Consider the following 24,065-nt stretch of genomic DNA (forward strand, 5'->3'; position numbering starts at 1 on the left):
CAGATTTCTCAAGAGGCAGGTCAGGTGGTCTGGTATTCCCATCTCTTTCAGAATTTTCCACAGTTTATTATGATCCACACAGTCAAAGGCTTTGGCGTGGAACAACAGACTGGTTCCAGATAGGAAAAGGAGTATATCAAGGCTATATAGTGTCACCCTGCTTATTTAACTTATATGCAGAGTACATCATGAGAAACGCTGGACTGGAAGAAACACAAGCTGGAATCAAGATTGCTGGGAGAAATATCAATAACCTCAGATATGCAGCAGAGAAGGCAATGGCAACCCACTCCAGTACTCTTGCCTGGAAAATCCCATGGGCAGAGGAGCCTGGTAGTCGGGAAGAGTCGGACACGACTGAGCGACTTTCACTTTCACACATTGGAGAAGGCAATGGCAACCCACTCCAGTATTCTTGCCTGGAGAATCCCAGGGATGGGGGAGCCTGGTGGGCTGCCGTCTATGGGGTTGCACAGAGTTGGACACGACTGAAGCGACTTAGCAGCAGCAGCAGCAGCAGATATGCAGATGACACCACCCTTATGGCAGAAAGTGAAGAGGAACTAAAAAGCCTCTTGATGAAAGTGAAAGAGGAGAGTGAAAAAGTTGGCTTAAAGCTCAACATTCAGAAAACGAAGATCATGGTATCCGGTCCCATCACTTCATGGGAAATAGATGGGGAAACAGTGGCAGACTTTATTTTTTTGGGCTCCAAAATCACTGCAGATGGTGACTGCAGCCATGAAATGAAAAGACGCTTACTCCTTGGAAGGAAAGTTATGACCAACCTAGATAGCATATTCAAAAGCAGAGACATTACTTTGCCAACAAAGGTCCGTCTAGTCAAGGCTATGGTTTTTCCTGTGGTCATGTATGGATGTGAGAGTTGGACTGTGAGGAAGGCTGAAGGCCGAAGAATTGATGCTTTTGAACTGTGGTGTTGGAGAAGACTCTTGAGAGTCCCTTGGACTGCAAGGAGATCCAACCAGTCCATTCTGAAGGAGATCAGCCCTAGGATTTCTTTGGAAGGAATGATGCTGAAGCTGAAACTCCAGTACTTTGGCCACCTCATGCGAAGAGTTGACTCATTGGAAAAGACTCTGATGCTGGGAGGGATTGGGGGCAGGAGGAGAAGGGGACGACAGAGGATGAGATGGCTGGATGGCATCACTGACTCGATGGACATGGGTCTGGGTGAACTCCGGGAGTTGGTGATGGACAGGGAGGCCTGGCATGCTGTGATTCATGGGGTCGCAAAGAGTAGGACACGAATGAGTGACTGAACTGAACTGAACTGAGCCTCAGAAACTGTGAAATAGAAATGTCTGTTCATTTAAGCTGCTAAGTTTTAAGGTAATTTATTGTGTGGCAAGAGATAACTTATACATGAATAGTAATGTGGCCAACCTACCCAGATAAAGCACTGAATCTTAATTTGGATTCAAACGAAGATACATTTTAATTGGGTAATTTCTTTTATAGAAATCTATTCCAGAAACTATTGCCTACATCATTACAAATTTATACACAAATTTATTAGGGATTATTACCTTACATAAAAATGTCCAGCAATAAGGAATTGCTAAATAAAGTATGGTCTGTTCATTGAAAGTAATTTTAAATAACTTCTAACAGAAAGTTTAAAGACTTTATACTGTAATGATACAAACAACAAAAGAATATACAATTTTATATACAATACAATTTTATATTGTTATATTTATGTCCCAGCTTCCCTGGTAGCCCAGCAGTAAGGAATCTGCCTGCCAATGTAGAAGATGCAGGTTCAATCCCTGGGTCGGGAAGATGCCCTGGAGAAGGAAATGGCAACCCACTCCAGTATTCTTGTCTGCACAATCCCATGGACAGAGGAGCCCAGAGGGCTTCAGTACATAGGGTTACAAAGAGCTGGACTGAGCAACTAAACAACAGCATACACATACACAGAGACATATAGTACAACTCCAAAAAAAAAAAAAAATCCATGTGTTAAAAAACCAGTAAGAAAGTCTTAGCTGTAGCTCCAGAGAGAGAAGTAAGTCTGTGGGTCTCTAGCAACTGCAGTCACTGTAAGTCGCAGCCAGGACTTTCATTTTCATGGGCACATGTAAGACGCTCTTGAGGACTCCCAGAAATACTAAGGGTAGGGCACTTTCTGCAGAGCTGGGACTCTTACATCACCAGAGACTGACTGATCCCTAGATTCAGACTTTGGTGTGACTTCATTCCTACCCACTTGATGGTGAGATTCACCAACATTAAAGAATGCTAATGCTCAGAGGCCAAAGACCCTGCCACCACTTTTGTCTTCCTTCTTCTCTCACGCCCCTCATTTGACCTGTCAGCAAATCCTATTCACTATACTTCTAGGATACACTATACTTCTAGGATACACAAATCCTATTCACTATACTTCTAGGATACACTCAATACAAGAAATTGAGCACTTTCCAGCACCTTCCATCTATTTCCAGGGCCTGGCGAAGTGCCTGGCACACAGTAGTTATGCAGTAATGATTTGTTGAAAGAATGGAGTGAGTCTTATGTTCATAATGTCCACAAGGTCTGGACCCTAACAGCCTTTTGTGCTGTTATCTGGCCCATATGATCCCCTCAGGAAATGGCAACCCACTGCAGTGTTCTTGCCTGGAGAATCCCAGGGACGGGGGAGCCTGGTGGGCTACCGTCTATGGGGTCACACAGAGTCAGACATGACTGAAGTGACTTAGCAGCAGCAGCAGCTTATCATCTTTTATCACAAACCCACCCGTGTCATATGCTCAAATTATAGTGAACTACTTCTAGTTTCCCAGTTTCTCATTGGGAAGCTGTTTTGCTCTTCTGTGACTTCTCCAATACTATTCCTTCAGCCTAGAAGAGATTCTTACACTTAAACAGTATTGCACGAGTCATCTTAGCCAACAAAAACTCACTCTAGTTTAAATACTTCTCCCTTGTTCTTTGCCTACCCCAGCACATGCATTTCTATCAAAGCACAAACTGCACTCTACTGAGGTCTGCCTATTTCCCCATCAAAACGCTAAGTTCTGTGTCTTGGCCATCTTGCTTTGGCATTCCTGAAGTGTCACACAAGGCCTGGCTTCTGGAATGCAATAAATGCCAGCAAATCAATGAATTAAATGACTTCTCTGTGTGTTGAGTTTGTTCACATACAGAATCACAAAACAAGAGGCACTACAAAGATATGTTCTTTCACTATAAATACAAATGAATTATTCTTTGGCAGCAATATACTTCACAGTCATCTTTAAAGAAAGGACGAGTCTGAATATTCGATTTGAGAGCAGTTTATTTTTAACTCCTTCAGAGTAACCCAAAGACAAGCTAACATTTCCTCTTCTTGGCACAATCATTATCCTTCTCTTTTTTCAAAATTCCATTTATTGTGTTATGAATACATCTGCCATCTTAAATTTTAAGTGTGCAATACATGATTGTTGACTACAGGTTATACAAAGTTGTACAGCAGATTGCTAGAATTTATCAATCTTGTTTGTGTGTGTGCTCAGTCTTAACTGACTCTGTGACACCACGAACTGTAGCCCACCAGGCTCCTCCGACCATGGAATTTTCCAGGCAAGAATACTGGAGTGAGTTGCCATTTCCTTCTCCAGGGGATCCCAAAACTTTATGCCCATAGACCATACACAAGAAAAATATATTAAATGATATGGTCTTAATTTTATTGAAAAAAAAATTATCAAACTGTCATCTAGTGAACTAGATAATCACCTTCCACTTTGACTACCCCCTCCTGAACTTCTCTCTTTCTTTCTCAAGATTGGGAATCACCTAGCTGTCAGGTCTAACCAAAACCTCCCTGTAAAAATGCAAAGAATACAAGGTGCTTTATTATTGTAAGACTGCAAAGGGATACAAAAGTATGTGTGGGCAAAGACTGGAAAAGTAACATGAGATGGAGTTCACTGCCTATACCAAGCAGATACTGCAAACCACACGCTGTTCCAGATGCAATTACAAAGAAGGAACTGTCCCTTTCCTGGAGGAGTCCACAGTCTCATAGCTTTAACGCAAATTGCAGTAATCTCCTTTGATAAGAAACAATGGTGCCACTGTGTGGAGGACACCAGTGTGCCAGAGGAGTTAAACTACTCAGATGTCCATGGTCCACTAGGGTTTACAGGCCTCTAGGAAATGACCATGGAGCATGGCAACTTTCTTATCAGTGGGAACTAAGGTAATTATTGGAGTGGAGAAGGAAAAAGAGGTTTTGTGTGTCAGAAGCAGTAGTAACCTCACGTGGTAACCTCACATGGTTGCCAAAAAAATCAGTGTTGCCGTTTCTCAGCATAATAACCGGGAAGGTCCCATTCAAAGAGACAGTGCATTGAGGGCAAAATGACCATGTGGCCTGTAGTGCTAGGAAGGTTCCTGGGGCCTGGCCCCTTCTCCAGGCCCTGCATAGATATCTGTTTATAGTCATCCTTCCCCATATCCAGCACCTTCTCCCAGAACCAGACCCTAGAAGGGCTGGGCTACTTCACAGGGAAAAAGATGAGATGTGAAGTTTCCAGTGACTGTCTGGGACTCAAAACACTATAGGTTTCCTCTGTCTCCTTCAGAAAGGGCCAAGACCTGGGAAGCACACAGACCTTCTGTCACTCCTGGAGAAGGAAAGGCAATACCACCACCTTTCGTTCATTCTGGGTTGGACTAGCCTCCACCTAGGACAGACAAGCAGACTCTCTACTTCCAGATACAGGCTTGCAAAAGTGGTAAAATGCAAAATGTATGTTAGGTAGGAGATTTCTTTCTAAAAAAATCACACAAAAAAGATATATGTGTGTGTGTACATGAGTGTGTGTGTATGTGTGTGTGTGTCTGTATGCACCTTTGAATCTTTTGGCTGGCTCAAGAGCTTTTCCCTTCTCCCTGTGTGGCTTGACCTTGCTTTGTTCCATGTGAACAAAAGCCTCCCAATTTCAGATCAGAAACTCTCCTCATCCCCCTTCCCTCATCCTTCCCTGAGGATTCAGGTTTAGAGGGTCCTTAGCACCCAAATATTCAGCAAGAAAAAGATCCTTTCTTTCCCAGAGTCTCTGGAAAGGACTTGAGGGGGATCTGCTTGATCATTTTCCTGTCTCCCGGCCACAACTGTTCTCAGGAAGATGAGGTACTTTGATCAGCCTGGGTCATACATTCACTGCAACACTGCTGAAGATTTGTGTTAAATGCCCACCAGGTAAGACAGCTAACAATACCCGAAAGGAAAAGATTTCAGTAGTCCAAAAACAAACAAACAAACAAAACCACACAGATGTCTGTTGGGCTTAGAAGGGACTAAGCAAAGTTGACTTCCAAGTTTTTCCACCTAGGTGGATGGTGATGATAGAATATGCAGACAGACATTTTCACATTGTAGTGATCATATCTCACTATACACAAACACAGAATCACTACATTGGACACCTGAAACGAACACGTTACATGTCAATTATATCCCAATTGGAAAAAAAGAAAGAAAAAGAAAATGCAAAGATGGAAGCAGTTTGAGCCCATAGGGAGAGCTGTTTTTAAAATGTTGAATTTAAAGGGCCTGGAGGACATTCGAATGAGGTCATCTCTTATAAACAAGGAGTAGGTAGCACAGCCGAAAAACGGACACTTAAATTTTTAAATGAAAATTGTTTCGAGTTAGGGTGCATCAGGGTGTGATGTGGGAAACCCACTACAATTTCTAATGGGGAAATTCTTCAGCAGAAGAACTATTTGTTGCCCGTGTTGCCTATTTTATTAATCTCCATACAACATCAAGCTCCGCAGAAGCCGCACTTCCTTCCAGTCAGGACCGGGCTCTCCGTGCCGGACTTTGGCTTGGGGGTCCCGCAGGCGGAGCCTACTGGCCCTGCGAGCGACCCACGGACTACAACTCCCGGCGTGCCCCGCGAGGGTGCGGAATCGGAGGTGGGCGGGGCCGAGAACAGCCACCCCCGCGGGCAGTCGGGCGGGGAGATCGGGCGGCGCCGAGCTGAGGTGGCGAGACAAGAGCTCCCGGATGTGGAGAAGCTGGGGAGAAGGCGTGGGAGGAAGATGGACTCGGTGGAGAAGGGGGCCGCCACCTCCGTCTCCAACCCGCGGGGGCGACCCTCTCGGGGCCGGCCGCCGAAGCTACAGCGCAACTCCCGAGGCGGCCAGGGCCGAGGGGTGGAGAAGCCCCCGCATATGGCGGCCCTCATCCTGGCCCGGGGCGGCAGCAAGGGCATCCCCCTGAAGAACATTAAGCACCTGGCGGGGGTCCCGCTCATTGGCTGGGTCCTGCGTGCGGCCCTGGACTCGGGGGTCTTCCAGAGGTGCGCATGTGCGAGAGTGGGCGGCGCGGCCTGGGCGGGGGTCGAGAGGGGGAGCCGGGCCGCCGGAGGGGCCAGGGCCCCGTGGTAGCGGCCCCCGGAAGGGGTGCACAAGATCCGGGGTGCCTGGGCCCCGGCTGCCCGCGGGGGAGGCAGGGCTCCAGTTTCTTCCTTGTTCTGTAACTGCTAATAGCCATGAACTTGGGACTGTTCCTGCCCCAGCCCTTGAGAATGACACCCGTAAAAGGGGAGATTTCCTCTTTTCACAAGTCTGCGCTGCCCAGGTTGACCTCACAGGGTAAAGGCAAGGAGGCCACCCTTGTGAAACATCTGCGATAATTAACTCCTTTAGACGGAGGCGACTAGCTTTCCCCTGTTGCTCAGCGTCTGCTACCCACCTGGTGCTGATCGATTAAGGAGGCGTCAGGTTCATAAATAGAGTGGGGTGTCAAGGCTTTTCTCATTTCCAGCCCAGCTTGGAGATCCTTTCCTGACCTTTGGAAAATACTCTAAGCCTGTTGTGAGTCAGCACAATCTAGAAAGCTGCCCACATTTGTACCTGGGTGCGAGATAGTGGAACAGCGTACCGCGGGGCTGTTCGATGAAATGCTTTCTAAATGATTTGATCATACCTTTGGAACCTCGTTTGCCCTAAGGACGGTTTTAATTGTGCATCATTTAAGAGACATGGCCATATGCCATGTTAGTCAGGAGTTATGTCATTCATAAAAGGGAGGAGGCACTCTGTGCCAAGAATGAATTTACACATGGTTATTTCAGCCTAATTGTGCTTGAATTTGTTCCCCGTGAAAAGTAAATTATCTTCACCTTTTGATTGTCGAGTTTTGGTTTTTAAAGAGATGGCTGTCTCTGGAGCATATTAATTACATACATTAATATATGGATAAATGATTTTCATTTAACCGAACATGTTTACAAAGGAGATACCAAAATAGTATAAATTTACTAATTTTCTTGATGTTTTTATCCAAAGGAAGTCTTGGGTGGTGCTGGGTGAATAGGTGCCTGCACACAGAAGATATTAATAACAGTAATGTAACAGGAAGTGTGCAGAGGAGAGATAGGGAAAGAGTTGGGGATTTAGTTCAATTCGGTAAACACTGAGTCTGAGTTTCTGCCATACACATCCAAGGGTATTACAAGATGAATGTGACATGGTTCTTTCCCTGTGAGACTCACAGACTTTGGGACATTTTTACCTCCTCACAAAAGGTACACACTGGAAAACAAAAAAGGACAGAGAGAAGGTGCATCCAAGTTAGTAGTGAGGTAGTAAAACCCTATTTCTCTGATATAAACCAGAGATCAAAATCACATTCTTAATAGATTGAAAACAGAACTCCTTTACAACTCCTATTGCGTATGTCAGGAGACCCTTTCAAACTGGCTTAAGCTAAAAAAAGGTAGGGTGTGTTTGAGATACAAATTTAAGAGCAAAAATGATTCATTCATTCTGCAAATATTTATTGACTACCTACTATGTGACAGGCACTGTTATGTGTCCTTAACCATAGGGAGAAGATTAATATATAGTGTACTGTATCAGGTAGTAATTCATATTTTTAAGAAAAAGAAAGTAAGGCGATGGTGCATTTGATCACCATAATCCTCTATTTCTTGGTTCCTCTAGAAAGGAAAGAGCCAAAAAGGCTCTCCCTTTTATGGTATGGGGGTGGTTTTGCTGAAAACTGCAAAACTTTCTACACATAACAACTCTGTCCAAGCCTTTGTGGTCAACCAAACTCCATCATGGTTTCTAATGGCTTAAAGGCCTAGTTCTTAGGATGATTCCAGCCCCATAAAAGGAGTGCTCAATGCTGCCAGGAGGATTTACCTTCTTTCTGGCAGATAGCCCCTATACACCCTCCTTCAACAGTTAAGTTAGGAAGCTTGTAATTATCTATTCATTCTCTTCCCTTTGAGGTCTAATCTACCACCCCAAAGAGGTAGGTTTGAATTTAATTGACTTATTCTGAAGCTGCAGTCAGTGTGGATGGAGCAGCCTTCCTGCTTCTCACCTACTTTCTTCAAAAAAAAATCTATCTACCCTGTGAAGGAATTGGAGAAAACTGTAGCTCACCCGATTTGTTTTTCAGGCCTGGAGATTACTTTGTCCAAAATCATTTGGACTTAATTGAGTTTCTAGCCTGCTTAGAATCAAAGCTAACAATACTTTCAAGGTTGCTAACTTTGCCCATTAACTTACATAGTTAACAGTTAAGAAAAAATGCTGAGATATTATTTTCATTTAGTAAAAAGTCATTGTGAGAGCTGAGTTTGTAAGAGCTTGGTTTTCAACAGTAGTTGAATGCTGTGTAAGTAAATCTTAGAGTACATCGATTTTTTAACATGTTGCCTAATATACTTGTGAAAAATAAATATAAATGTTGGTTTCACTTTTAGGGTGTGGGTTTATGATTAATGAAAGGCCTGGGCTGTGTTGTCCCTGAAATGGCAGTTTATGAATTGAAGTGTCTGTTACAGGGATCATGGTTGATACTCCTGTTCATCCTGTTAGATGGAGTATGACTTCATTTGAGGCTAAAGCCATTGGCATTCCACTTTGATGTTTACTTTATACTTGATTTTAAATTTTATTAAAAAAGCCTGTTTGTTCATTTGCTCATCCTTTTCTCTTGCACTTGCTAATGTAATGGTGCCCCTTAGCAGAGTGGAAATGATTGACTTCCTTATGATGATGTAATAAATAATGACCATTGTATTTTAAGTGTACATGTAGGATGCTATTTTCATATTCATAGTGCCATTGCCTTACATAATACATATAAATTAAACGTTTGGACCTTTGAAGGTCTGAAAGCAAAACTTCAGTTTTCCTTCAAACAGAGCTAGTGTAAGGATTAAATGAGACTGTCAACTGTTCCTTTATCACCATTCCTATTATTTTCAATAGCTATTACTTACTAAACATTTATTCTATATTGTGGTTTATATTGATTTGTCATAACATCCGTATTTGGTAATTGCTGTCATTGTCACCTCTGTTTTAGTGAAAATTTAGGCTTAGGGAGATTTGGCCTTGGGTCATATAACTAGCTTGTGGTAGAGCCAAGACTTGAAGCCCTTCCTTCAGAGTCCATGCTCTTAACCATTTACTGTTTCATTCATTCAGCAAGTATATATTGAGCACCTGTTATGTAGCAGGCACTATAAAAATACTTTGTAAAAAGTAAAGCATTATAGAAAGGTCAGTTATTGCTTCCTGGCCATTCTCTATTTCTACTAATAGGTTGAGAATTTCTCTTGTCAATGGATTTTGTATCCCTGGTGTCCAGAGAAGGGCCTGAAACAGACTACGCAGTCAAGAGTCATTTCCATATCATGAAAGAAGGAATGAATGAATAATGAAAAAAGAAACATAGGCAAACCTCTGTTTTTATTTACTGTGTAAGCATTTCCAAAAGATCACTGAATCCTGAGGTGTTGAATGTTTATTACAGTAAAGATCAGGATATTAAAGTAAACGGCTTCAGTAATCTATTTCAGTTAGTGATTTAACTAGATGTCAAAAGACTGCTCTCTTTTACCGTTTACTTTTTACTTTATTACCATCACCACCCTCCTTTTATCCTCTCTTTAAAAAATTTACTGAGTTTTCATTGGTACTTCAGTTTGTTGTATACCTTTGTGACATTTTCCAGTAAAAAACTTATCCCAAAACTTTCATATTTTGCAGTGGAGGGAAATGAGGGCTTCTGTGTTCTGCCTTTTGCAGAATGACACGAGTAGATATGACACACTTGACTTCTAGCCAGTAGCTCATCTTGTTTATTAGGCTTCCTCTGAAAAAAATTAGGGGGCAGGGTGGGGGTTTATTGTCTTTATCTCTATATTTAAATCTTCCTTCTGCCAATAGTAAAGGGAATTTCTTAAATCTGGAGCTGTTAGAAATTTTTCTTTAGTTTCTTTCTTTTCACTCTTGACAATTGAGCGTAGATGTTTGAAACATGAAGTTTCTCTTTCATTCAGTAAATGTTGAATGAAAGGGGTGAAAGAAATACAGTTGACCCTTAAAAAATATGAGAATTGGGGTGCCAACTCCCCTCCTCAGCCAGGGCAGTCAGAAGTCCCAGATCAGCTTTTGATCTCCCAGAACTTAACTACTAGTAGCCTACTGTTGACCAAAGCCTTCCTAATATCATAAACACTTTTTTTTTTTTTAAATTTAGGGCTTTCCTGATGGCTCAGATGATAAAGAATCTGCCAGCAGTGGAGGAGACCTGGGTTTGATCCCAGGGTTGGGAAGATCCCCCGGAGAAGGGAATATCTCCTGGAGAAGGGAATGGCTACCCACTCCAGTATTCTTGCCTGGAGAATTCCACGGATAGAGGAGCCTGGCAGGCTACAGTTCACGGGGTTTTAAAGAGTCAGACACAACTGAGCATCCTACTTAAAAAAAATTTTTTTTTTAATTTAAGGAAAAATTCTTTAAATTCTGTAGTGCTTTACATTTTTCAAAAGTTTTACACACATGATTTCATGTAATCTCATTTTTTTCCCTCTACCCCTATATTCCCTGGTGGCTTAGACGGTAAAGCGTCTGCCTGCAATGCGGGAGACCTGGGTTCAATCCCTGGGTTGGGAAGATCTCCTGGAGAAGGAAATGGCAACCCAGTCCAGTATTCTTACCTGGAAAATCCCATGGACAGAGGAACCTGGTTAGGCTATAGTCCATGGGGTCGCAAAGAGTCGGACACGACTGAGTTCACTCATTCACTCACTCACCCCTATAGTGGACCCCCCCCTTTCTCTCTCCCCACTGGTAACCACTAGTTCTCTATATCTGAGACACATTATGCCATATTTAGTTTTATTTATTTTCATTATTTATTAACACATTTTATATATTTATTATATAATATGTTACAGTACAGTAAGCTAGAGAAAAAGTGTTATCAAGGAAATCATAAGGAAGACAAAATACATTTACTGTACTTAGCTATATAGATATCATAATTTTACTTTGTTTACAAGATGAATCATCTGTCAGTACCTACATGAATATTGTCTTATACAAAACACTATAGATGTTATATATATTACTAACATTGAACATCAAAAATGAAAAGATATTGTGAAAAAGAAATTCATATTTATCTACAGGTATAATGATTCAGGCATTGATAATAAAGAAACAGCTATCTGATTGCTTTGTGGTAGTCTAGGGCTTCACTGATGGCTCAGTGGTAAAGAACCCAGCTGCTAATGCTGGAGACTAGGGTTCAGTCCCTGGGTCAGAAAGATCCTTGGAGAAGGAAATGGCAACCCGCTCCAATATTCTTGCCTGGGAAATCCTGTGGACAGAATTGTCTGGCAGGTGACAGTCCATGGGGTCACAAAGAGTTGGACAGGACTTAGCAAGTAAACAACAATAATGGTGGTCTAGTTTAATCACTATGATTGCTTCATGGTAGCCTAGCCCACACACACTAATGAATGAATCATTATAAAAATTTTATGGTATACAGTATAACAGTCATATTCATAATGCAGTGTCAGAAACATTGTTCCATTTTTTAAAAGCCAAAAGTGCATCATTATTAACTTTATATTAAGTATCAGTCATCTTATACCTATGTGAGGGTAGACTATTATCTACATGAAAGTAAAGTGAAAGTGTTGTATTGTCATGTATTATCTACATGAAAGTAAAGTAAAGTGAAAGACTCAGTCGTGTCTACTCTTTGCGACCCCATGGACTGTAGCCTGCCAGGCTTCTCTGTCCACAGAATTCTCCAGTTAAGCATACTAGAGTGGGTTGCCATTTCCTACCTCAGGGGATCTTTCTGACCCAGGGATCAAACCCAGGTCTCCTGCATTGTGGGCACATTCTTTACTATGTGAGCCACCAGGGAAACCGATTATCTACAAATGTTTTATGTATTCATGGCATACCTAACTTATTTTTTCTGATAGTAGTAGGCTGCACAGTTTGCAATTTTGTTCACACTGTTAGCAAATCTCCTTAAATTTTTCCCATACATTTATTGAAAAAAATTCACGAGTTCAAACCTGTGTTGGTTAAGGATCAACTGCATGTGCATATACCGAAGAAGTCATTCAGATGTCTTTGTGGAATGTCAGTCTAAAAGTATTGTGGCTAGAGTAAAACATTCTGTTTCTAGCAATGGAAATTTATAAAGGTTAAAAAACTTCAGTAGAGACTAGTATGTATCCCCCAAATAATCTTTTATATTTTACTGTGAGTCATCATCTTATAAAGTGCAAAAGGTCAGCTATGTAAGGTGTGGTTAATAGAGCTGTTACACTAAGCTCTCCTGAGCCAGTCAAGTCATGTTTTCCACGACTTTGATTGTTATTGGTGGCTTCACCCAGTTGATTCTGTGTTCATATATTTATGTACCCATTGTTAGTTGCCCCTGTCCCAGCCAAAAAAGATTTGGCTTGTCTGACTGTTTTGGGCATATAAGTCTTTACTAAGCTTGAAACTCAGCCTTGTGATTTGGCTATGCCACACCCATTTTTTTTCCTCAGCAGACATACTAACTATACAATGTTTTGGATTTTGATGGGAAAAAAGAAATAGTATCTTCTTTATTTCCTTTAGATTTGAACTTCCAGTGTTCCTAGTATTTTTAATAAACCATTAGCCTTAAAAATACCAATTTTTTCTAATTTTATAAATGATATCTAGGGCTGTGTAAACAATATGTATATAAATGTTGTATATAATATAAATATTACATCTGGGACCACATTTATAATTCAAGCATTTAAAAATGTGGTTTACATAGAAAATTCTTTATTTTTCTTTAAATTTTATATTGCTTTGAATCTGTAACATTGTTTTGATGGTACAAAAACTATTCTAACATGTAAGCTGTAGTTTGGGGGTTGCAGAGCTCCTTTTTATCTTTAATTTTTTTTTTTTTAATATCTCTACAGTATATGGGTTTCAACAGACCATGATGAAATTGAGAATGTGGCCAAACAGTTTGGTGCCCAAGTTCATCGAAGAAGTTCTGAAGCTTCAAAAGACAGTTCTACCTCACTAGACGCCATCATAGAATTTCTTAATTATCACAATGGTATGAATTTGACTAATAGTTTATTCAAAATTTTATGTAATTTCCAACTTGTTACTCATTTCACAAGACTTGTTTAACATTTGAATTTAGATCTTAGTATTATTTGCTTGCAAAGAACTTCATCTTGATGATCTTTTCATTTGTCTTGTCTTTTTAAGAGGTTGACATTGTAGGAAATATTCAAGCTACTTCTCCGTGTTTACATCCTACTGATCTTCAAAAAGTTGCAGAAATGATTCGAGAAGAAGGATACGATTCTGTTTTCTCTGTTGTGAGACGGCATCAGTTTCGATGGGGTGAAATTCAGAAAGGAGGTAATCTGTTGTATTGATTTTTATTTTAGCTCATCTTATGGAGAATTAATTTTTCTTATGTAAAAAGTCTTTAGGAGTGGGAGAGTTAAAAAGGGAGCAGTAAAATAGAACGTGGGACTTTTATCACTGTAGTAGATAATAACATAATCAGTTCTAAATCTTGGGATTGTTGAGACAAAACAATGGAAACCAAATTAATTCTCTATCTTTCTTTTTACAAAGGATTATTTTAATCCTCTATTTGTATTTTGAGCAAATATGCCATTTTTCTAGAGCAGATACTTTCATGTTGTTCTACCTATGAATCATATAGAATGGTGGGAATAGAAGTCTTCCACCAAAAAGTTCTGGAGAACCTCAAGAATGAATCTAGAATTGCTTCGCAAAGTTCACAACTTCTTATAGCAAAAGAGTACTGTAACATTTAGTTAGAGCCTTATTTCTCTCCAGACAAACTAGCAAAATATGTCACAAAAGAATAGAATTACCAACAAATAGGTAAATGAAACATACATGAAGAAAGGCAGTATGATTTCTGTTCAGTCCTGACATTTGTTGAGTGTAGGAAAACTGGGCCAATTGTCTCTAACCTATGTTTGATTTAAAGGAGATAGTAAGGAAGATGCAGTAAAAATGGAGATGGTCCACAAAAGAGCGATTAAGATAAGAAGATAAAGTTATAGGCAGAAAATGATTTTCAGTCTCTAAATGTGAATGTCATCAAAACTAACAAAATATATCAATGACTAGTTTATTGATTTCATTCAATAAACAATTATTGAGTATCTTCTCTGTAGAAAATTCATTGTTTTATATATATAATATTTTGAACTTATTCACTAAATATCAAGGGGCTTCCCTTGTAGCTCAGTCGGTGAAGAATCTGCCAGCAATGCAGGAGACCCAGGTTCAATTCCTGGGTCAGGAAGATCCCCTAGAGAAGGAAATGGCAACCCACTCCAGTATTCTTGCTTGGAGAATACTATGGACAGAGGAGCCTGGCAGGCTGCAGTCCGTGGGGTCGCAAGAGTCATACACAGCTTAGCGACTAAACCACCACCACTAAATATCAAAAATAAAATATAAGAAGAATTAAAGCTTGAAAAGCACACTTTTGAATAAGTTAAGGAAACCCAATGTTAAACTGAATGTTGAGCTTTATATGATAAAGTTTTATATTATTAAAGTTAAAAAGGGTTAGAAAATATCTATACATATCGACAAATACAAATTTGCGAAGTTTAGTGAAAAGGCAAGGGAATTCCAATATGTACTATACTATGCTATTAATAAAATGTACATAGGTTTGACCCTGTCCCCCCCCCCCCCCCCACCCAGGTTGCATTTCTAGGAAAGAAATTATAGAGAAATATGCCAATAATGGAGAGAAAAAATCCACTTAAATACCCTGCAAAACTTGATTATCTATAAAATCAAATACTTTACAACCATTAAGAACAGTACTGTAATATATACTCTCTGACATAGTCAGATGTCACAAGTTTTTCACTTTAGAATTAAGCAAATATTAATGTATTTGTCAGGTGTCTCCTCTGTGCATGCTTGGATCTGACTGCTGGGACTTATTGCTTACAGAGTGTATGGTCTAATGATGTCAGCATTTTAAGTATCAGTAATGAAATGTTATTAAATACATAATAACTATAAACTGTGTACGAGATACAAATTTACTAGGACAGTTCGGGCCTAAAGAGAAAAGTATAAGGATACTATGGGAGCGTGTGTTCCGGGGAATTCAGGAACAGCCTTTGAATCCCATGTGAAGATTCAGTGGAGAAAAACACTATAGGACCTTTAATAGAAAGGCTTCATTTATTATATCATGGTGTAATTAATGTTGGTGTTGTTTGGCCTTCATTATTACTAATGATAATAAACATAATTTATTGTTATATATATTTTATATTAGTATTTTTTAAATTACTGGTAAGAATATATCATACATTATATAAGCATTTCCCATCAATATGTAAGGTTCAATAATTTAATGAGGAAATAGTCATTTTTCAGTAATTCCATAAATGTAGTTTCTCAACCACATTAGATAAATAACACACACATTGTATTTCTATAGAAGCACATAGTGTGCAATAGATTTTAAGGGCTCATATATTGAATATAGTATTTTATGACAAGTTCAGTTCTTTGGCAACTAAGGTTGCTTTTATGTCCTCCCAAAGCGTTATATATGTATGAATCCCTTAAAACCTTATTCAGGATTTCTCCATAAGATACTTTATTTTCCTCTTATTATTATTATTATTGAAGAGCAAAGATAAATCATCAGAATTATTATCAGATACATCATCTGAGAGTTGTTATCAGAGGTTTTGTTCCTTTAAAAAAATCTTCTAAATTGTTTATTTAGAAACAGAAATATTCTACGTTCTGAGTTTATTTTTGTTTGCTTTTTAAAAAAATTACTGAATGAACTATTTCAGTGTTCAGAGCACCTGGGATTTATTGTAGCCTTTTGCCTTTAGTTCGTGAAATGACTGAGCCTCTGAATTTGAATCCAGCTAAACGACCTCGCCGACAAGACTGGGATGGAGAATTATATGAAAATGGCTCATTTTATTTTGCTAAAAGACATTTGATAGAGATGGGTTACTTACAGGTTTGTGCTCTTGTTTTGCAAAAAATCTTTTAAACCCTTTTGTGTATGTGCTTTGAGTTCTAAGAAAAAAGTATGGCACAGTTCATAAAGGAAAGTATCAACCCCTAGAGGAAAAGGAGTACCTGACAAGATTTATCATCCGAGATGTTTATTTGGCACACTTAAACCCCAAACTGATCTGGGATACATTCAGTAAATATGCAAGGGATTCTGCTACAATTCTAACATTCAGATAAGAAATCAACTATTGAGTATTCTACATATGTTGTGGTATTCATATTATTTCATTCCAAACTCTGTTTTTAATCCATGGTTGTATTATTGTCAAGTTGTGGTTGTACAGTTGAATGATCTTTACTGCTTTTAAAAGAGACAAAAAAAAAAGCAGCAGTATAGTAGAGGTAAAAGAGCACCAACCCAGGCATCAGGAAAACCAGATTATAGTAATATCTCTATCTGTAACCATTTAACCTTGAATATATCATTTTATCTGTTCTGAATCTTAGTGCTCTCCTTTTACAATAAGTGCTCTCACTTTAAAATAAGTGGGTTGGATGCCTCTCTCAGCTTTAGAGCTTACATGGTTATATACTATTGATTCATTTTAGTTATGGTATTGTTGATTCAACACCTACTGTTGATTATATGAAATACTACATAGGTTATCTCATAATGAAATAAAGTGCATGTTCCTAGTTTTGTTTCAGAGGAGGAAATAGCAGCTCTGAAAAATGAAGTCATTGGCTCAAAGCAAAAACAAGTTGTAAATGGCATTGTTAGGATTTTAATTCAGATCCTTATGTTACTCAAAAAATAGCATTTTAAAACCCCAAAACTCTACTGTTTATAGTAAAAATTCGAATGTGACTCATACTCTAAGGGGAAGAAATTTTCCAGTCTTCTGGTCAGTAGGTATACCATAGGCTAACTGTTCAGTTAAGTTTGAGCATTCAGGAAAATTAGATTTGACATCTATAGGTACAACTCTCCCTATGCTCTTTGCTAAGAGGGACTGTAATTTGACCCTTTCCTAAGTGTGGGGAAAAATAGAAGTTCCTCATTGTAACAAGATTTGTAAAGAGACTGACAACTGTGAAAAATGTAAATTTCTAGTAATTGATCTTGACCTTGCAATGATTACAATCATAAGAAGCGCCGCAACCCTCTTGCCCTGTGCATACCCCAGGATCATGACGCTCATTGTTCTTACTTTTGCCCACACGTGATCCATTCAGTTGTTGTTGACTCCTGTCTGTACCTCAGGGATCAGTTCTGTGCAATAGATATTACAGTTCCTTTTCCTTCCCACTCTGACCCCTATTGCAAATAGGAACAGAAGTTCCAAAAATACTTATACTACTGCTTTTGGATGTTGATGGGAGAGACTACCAGAACAAAGGGAATACAACTAGGGATTCTCAGAAAATTCCTTGTGGTCAGAACCCTGGAGGATATGTATTATTTCTACCCTTGTTCAATGTTAAAATAGAATTCTGAAAAATGGGAACTTGCACTATGTAGGTAGAATTTGAAAAGGGTTAAATTTACTTGTTTTACATGGTTGGAATATATGAAGCTCTCCCCTCCAAAAGAAATTACTTGTTGTATGTCTGATATTGCTGGGTTGTTCATTTTTCTTAGTACTGTAGCAGTGAATTCATTGTTCTGTATTTTAATAAATTTGTTGATAAGCGTGAATGCGTGTTGACAACAGTCCTCATGGCACTCGTAATATGTTTAGGGTGGGAAGATGGCGTACTACGAGATGAGAGCCGAGCACAGTGTGGACATCGATGTGGACATTGATTGGCCTATTGCAGAACAAAGAGTATTAAGGTGAAAACAAGATTTCATAGCCTTTGCACTAGATCATAACAAATTATTTTTAGTAGATCCATTTAAATTCACTTTTAGACACAGATTTCTGATCTTCCAAACATCTTAGAATCTTTTGTAATATCTTGCTTACGTGAGAAAGACATATACATAAAATATGCCTATAGATGGCTTATTCAGTAACTTCAGAACCACATAGTTTGGTTGGACCACACTTAAAGTTCTTGCAGTATAAGCTGAAGTGTGTGAAGTAACTTGAAAAGGTAATGTTTGAATAATTGGATGGGAATGAACTATCAAGTTTATTGGTGTTAGCCAGATGAGAGGGAGTGATTAGTTTCACACTTGGATTCAAAGGTCTGTTTTGGTTTCTTTTAGATACGGTTATTTTGGCAAAGAGAAACTGAAGGAGATAAAACTTTTTGTTTGCAATATTGATGGATGTCTCACCAATGGCCACATTTATGTATCAGGAGACCAAAAAGAAATAATATCTTATGATGTAAAAGATGCTATTGGGATAAGTTTATTAAAGAAAAGTGGTATTGAGGTATGTGCCCCCTGAACATAGCAATGTTTTTCAAGATTGTGATATAGGGTCAAGGTACATGTGACTGAAATAAGAGATTTACATTTTTAGTATTATCAGTGAAAGCATCTCAAATTTAGCTTTGACATGCCTAGAAAATTATTCTGTTTTTACTTTTAGGTGAGTAGAATTAGGAAACTATCAACAAATAGATTTCTTTGTTTATTTAATGAATGTGAATATATTATTTTAAATAGTTGCTACCTAATATTTCCCATAGGATCTTGCAACCAGAAAGATTTCACCAGAAAGATTTAATAGAAAATAGGTGTCAGCATTTAGAAGAAAGAAACTGTCAGATGGATTTTTTTTAAAAAAAATGTAGCTTATTCTTGTGATCCCTTGGACTGCAAGGAGATCCAACCAGTCTATCCTAAAGGAAATCAGTCCTGAATATTCATTGGAAGGACTGATGCTGAAGCTGAAACTTCAATACTTTGGCCACCTGATGCGAAGAGCCGACTCATTGGAAAACACCCTGATGCTGGGAGGGATTGAAGGCCGGAGGAGAAGGGGATGACAGAGGATGAGATGGTTGGATGGCATCACCAACTCAATGTACATGAGCTTGAGTAAATTCAGGGATTTGGTGATGGACAGGGAGGCCTGGGGTGCTGCAGTCCATGGGGTCGTAAAGAGTCAGACACGACTGAGTGAACTGAACTGAACTGATTCTTATGATTGAATATTTTAATTCAAAGTAACAATACTTATTTGTATTTTCAAAAATGAAGTTTAAGATGATTTATTATAGTTCATTAGAGATCTTAAATATGTGTTCCTGAGCAGGTCGAAAGACAAGTTACAGACTTTCCTCTGAATAAAATGAATTATAGGGGAATCTTAGATTGCTAACAGACAATATATGTTTTATTTTTTTACCTGTAAATAGATTACTTTTCACTGTGGAAAACACCTTTATTGGACTACTTAGAAATAAAATCTGCTAAAGCTTCATCATTTTAAAATAAGTTAGTTGATTTTTCTTAATTAGTCCTTCAAAGGACTACTCGTGATTTGTATTATTTAAAAGGTATTATTTTATTGTGAGTGATGTCTGTTTTCTCACTTTGCCCTTTTATTTTTTAGGTGAGGTTAATCTCAGAAAGGGCCTGTTCAAAGCAGACCCTCTCGTCCTTAAAACTGGATTGCAAAATGGAAGTCAATGTGCCAGATAAACTTGCAGTTGTAGATGAATGGAGAAAAGAAATGGGCCTGTGCTGGAAAGAAGTGGCATATCTTGGTTGGTATCCTTCTTTTCAGCCATAATAATGGAAAGCCATAATTATGCAAAGAGATACTTTAATATTTATTATCTTTCACTGAAAACAATTCAAATTTCCATACATTTAATAATTAAAAATTTCAGGAGGTACAGGTAGAACAAATTTAAAATAAACTCTTAACCAACATTTTATTAATAGTATTTGGTTTATATTATAGTAGTAGTTGTATTCAGAATGGTGAATGTTAAGTCCTGAGAGTTTCTGAAATTTATCCAATCAAAGGAAAGAAAAGAGAGGGAGGTAGAAAGAGTAAAAACAAGGCAGGGAGAGGGATATAGTTAGGTCAGTGTGATGATAATTATTAAGCAGCATACAAATCAGAACTGTTAAAGGGAGACTTAAGATGTAAATCAACAAAATGCAATATGTGGACCTTTTTTGATTTCTGATTCAAATAAATCAACTATAAAAAGACAGTTTTGAGACAGCTGAGGATATTTGAACATGTACTAGGTTATTAGATGATAGTAAGGAATTACTGTTGATTTTGTTAGTTGGATGACATTGTGTCACTTTCTTAAAAATGTATTTATTATAGGGAAATGGTGAAGTGTTTATGGCTTAAGTATGTTTGGGAATTCCTTCTCCCTTTCCTTCAAAAAACTTGGCAGGGAATGGATAAAAATATTGATACATAAGGCAAAACATTAATAATTATTCCACATAAATTTGGGGTTCTTGCTTATTGGAAATTTTCCTTCATAAAAAAGTTTAAATAATTATAATTTATATGTTGAATTTCTAGTGCCTGTAATAGGCATGGCACACAGAGAGGATACTCCATTCTCCTCTAATTGATAAGCATTTATGTTGAATTGCTTAAGAAAAAACACTAGACCTTAAGTATTTACTCTTCATAGAAATACTTGAACTCATTTTGTTCCATCCAATCTGTAGCATTCTTATATGCAGTGTCTGAAGTTGCCAGAACTGTTTATTGACTGCTCTTTGCATTATTTAGAAAGAATATTCCTTATCTCTTTAAATATTCAACCAGTGTTTCTTCAACTTGATAGGAAATGAAGTGTCTGATGAGGAGTGCTTGAAGAAAGTGGGCCTCAGCGGCGTGCCTGCTGACGCCTGTGCCGCTGCCCAGAAGGCTGTTGGATATATTTGCAAAAGTAGTGGAGGCCGAGGTGCCCTCCGAGAGTTTGCAGAGCACATTTTCCTACTCATGGAAAAGGTTATCAATTCATGCCAAAAATAGAAAGTAGTGTTATGTTGGAAAAGAACATATGCAGCCTTCGTCAGCCATTTTAACTTTTATTTTTGATGAACTACAATTCCATGCTGTAATGTTAACAGTGTGATTTAATTTGTGATCTATCTGATATCTTTTAAAGCACTCAAACTCTCACTCTGAAACCTTCTATGAAATAACTGTGCTCTACTTTTCCTCTTTATGCAGAATCATTATTTAGAGGTTGATTACAGTCTTTCTCAGATTTTTAGTCAATGCAAGTAAGAACATCATCAAAATTGACTTTGTATTGTACTCTGTAAAGTTGTGCATTTGTGTGCTTTTAATGATGCTGAAACTTTATTTATTTGGGGATAGTTTGTCTGGTAAGACATGCCCTTCTATTAATAAAATTACATTTCACAAACTTGATGAAAACTGCCTTGTTGTTTTAGAAGAGATTTACCCAACATTGCCCCATTTCCTTTAAACACTGACAGTGCAATTGGCCTAAGAAACAAGCCACCAAATAGCAGCTGTAGAGCATCCTGTTGTACTTCATATATGGATACATATAGCATACACATACAGAGATGTCTGCATAAATTTGCATATTGTGAAGGTTATATATTGATTTGTAGTAAATCATTTGCCATTACCTCTGAGGTCATGGTGATTTTGTATACTATATTTGGCTGTTATTACAATTTTACAACCACCACAAATCACTCTCCTTCCTGGTTAGATTCCAAGAATGGGGCATTAGCTCATAAATGTGGACCCTTACCTAATAAACACTAACCATTTCCTGTGGAACATTTTCATCTATTTCCACTATAAAAAGAGTTCATGTAAAACTCTAGCAAGAAGCAGGCCACTCATACTGTGCTATATAGGAAGTTGTTTTTTCTGTCAGGGCTGAGTGAATCTTCAGTTTAAAGACTGCCCCTATAGGCCAGACATAAGTTAGAAGAAAAAAGGATCCTCTTCTATGTTAATTTCCATTACATTTTGTCCTGGCTTTACTCCCATCTTTCTTGCTTTCCCACAGCAACTTCTTTTCTCCAGTCCCCTTAAATTTGCACATTCCCAAAGGTTCTTACCCCTATTCTTGTTCTTCCCAAAGACCACACCTCTATTCAAAATTTCAGCTATAGACTCCTTGCAGATGACTCCGAAATCTAATGACTCTAAAGTCTAATGTCCATTGTGAGTTCTGGTTGCATTTCAAATTCTTCATATTACAGGCCAGACACCTGTACCTCATCTCCCAAAGGCCTCATTTTATCAGGGACATCACAGCCTTCCTCAGTTTCTCCATTTCTAGTCAGACACTAAATCTTGAGCTTGACCTTATAGCCCAGTGTCCTTTCAGTTTAGCTAATACTATTGCTAGATTGATTATATATTTGCTGTTACCTTTTACAAAATGGATACCACAGAATGTGATCACACATGTCCTGGTCCAAATGTACTCTGGACACGTAATATTTCCAGCTTTGGTTCCTATTCCCTCCACCCCAATCAAGCTATTCTATGTAATTCTCCAACAATGCCTCTATTAGCCTATTCCCAAACCCTACTTTCTATTCACCAAATGAGTTACTCGTTCCTACAAAAACTCCTGCCAAAATATCTCCCATAAATACCATGTGTGAGTATAGATTATACTGGAGTCCTCGCTTCATTTCCATTGCTGCTAAGTCGCTTCAGTCGTGTCCGACTCTGTGCGACCCCATTGACAGCAGCCCACCAGACTACCCTGTCCCTGGGATTCTCCAGGCAAGAACACTGGAGTGGGTTGCCATTTCCTTCTCCAATGCATGAAAGTGAAAAGTGAAAGTGAAGTCGCTCAGTCGTGTCCGACTCCTGGCGACCCATGGACTGCAGCCCACCAGGCTCCTCCGTCCATGGGATTTTCCAGGCAAGAGTACTGGAGTGGGGTGCCATTGCCTTCTCCGTCATTTCCATTACCCAAAGCCAAATACCAGGAGACCTTCAGTCCTCATCGTGACTCCTACTTTCCATGTGCCCGGTTGTAGGGAATCTTAGTCAAGAAAATATATTTCAGCACTGACATGTTAAAAGACTTAGAAGTTGCCAACCCCTTCCTTATAAGATGGACTTCCCTGGTGGCTCAGACGGTAAAGAATCTGCCTCCAATGCGAGTGACCTGGGTTCCATCCTTGGGTCAGGAAGATCCCCTGGAGAAGGAAATGGCTATTCTTGCCTGGAGAATTCCATGGACAGAGAAGCCTGGCGGGCTATAGCCCATGGGGTCCCAGTCAGACACGACTGAGCCACTAACACTTTCACTTTCCTTATAAGACAAACTGGCCAAACCAAATCAATGCCTTTTCTTAGGCCTCTCAAGAGAACTGAGATAGGACAAACATCCAGAATCGGAAGAGATACACACCTGATAGCGGTTTGCCTGGAGCAAAAGCTGCTGGATGCCATAAATGAACAATTAACTACTAATTTTGAAAGCTGTTGGAGGTTGTGTGAACCAGTGTGAGGTAGTAGTCATGGAGAGTGTAGTCATGATGGGTGGAAGTGTGTAGGGCACACTTTCCCTGTGGAAATCACAGACCGGGTCTGAGGATTCAGGAAGAATCCCCATGTGGCCCTGATAGCCACTGTGAAGGGAGAAGGGAACTTTGCTCCACTCCAACTTTTCTGTCTCACTTGAGGTGGGTAAACTCTCCCTTAGTCAACAGGGGAGATAACATCAAGGAAACATAGTGAATGCTGCAGGCAGAAAGAAAGTAAAAGCAGGAGGAAGAAAGCTATATACCTCGT

At 39.0% G+C, this 24,065-nt stretch overlaps 1 protein-coding gene across 1 annotated transcript; it reads left to right on the forward strand.

The window, feature by feature from the left end:
• Nucleotides 1-5,962: 5,962 nt before the first annotated feature.
• Nucleotides 5,963-21,690, forward strand: CMAS (cytidine monophosphate N-acetylneuraminic acid synthetase). Its single transcript, XM_006067648.3, has 8 exons — nucleotides 5,963-6,332; nucleotides 13,278-13,420; nucleotides 13,579-13,734; nucleotides 16,239-16,372; nucleotides 18,114-18,208; nucleotides 18,587-18,758; nucleotides 19,887-20,040; nucleotides 21,100-21,690. The coding sequence occupies exons 1-8, from the start codon at nucleotides 6,073-6,075 to the stop codon at nucleotides 21,288-21,290; spliced, it is 1,305 nt and encodes a 434-aa protein (XP_006067710.1). The 5' UTR covers nucleotides 5,963-6,072; the 3' UTR covers nucleotides 21,291-21,690.
• Nucleotides 21,691-24,065: the final 2,375 nt, after the last annotated feature.

This window comes from Bubalus bubalis, chromosome 4 (assembly GCF_019923935.1).
Source record: "Bubalus bubalis isolate 160015118507 breed Murrah chromosome 4, NDDB_SH_1, whole genome shotgun sequence".
In the NCBI taxonomy this organism is placed as follows: domain Eukaryota; kingdom Metazoa; phylum Chordata; class Mammalia; order Artiodactyla; family Bovidae; genus Bubalus; species Bubalus bubalis.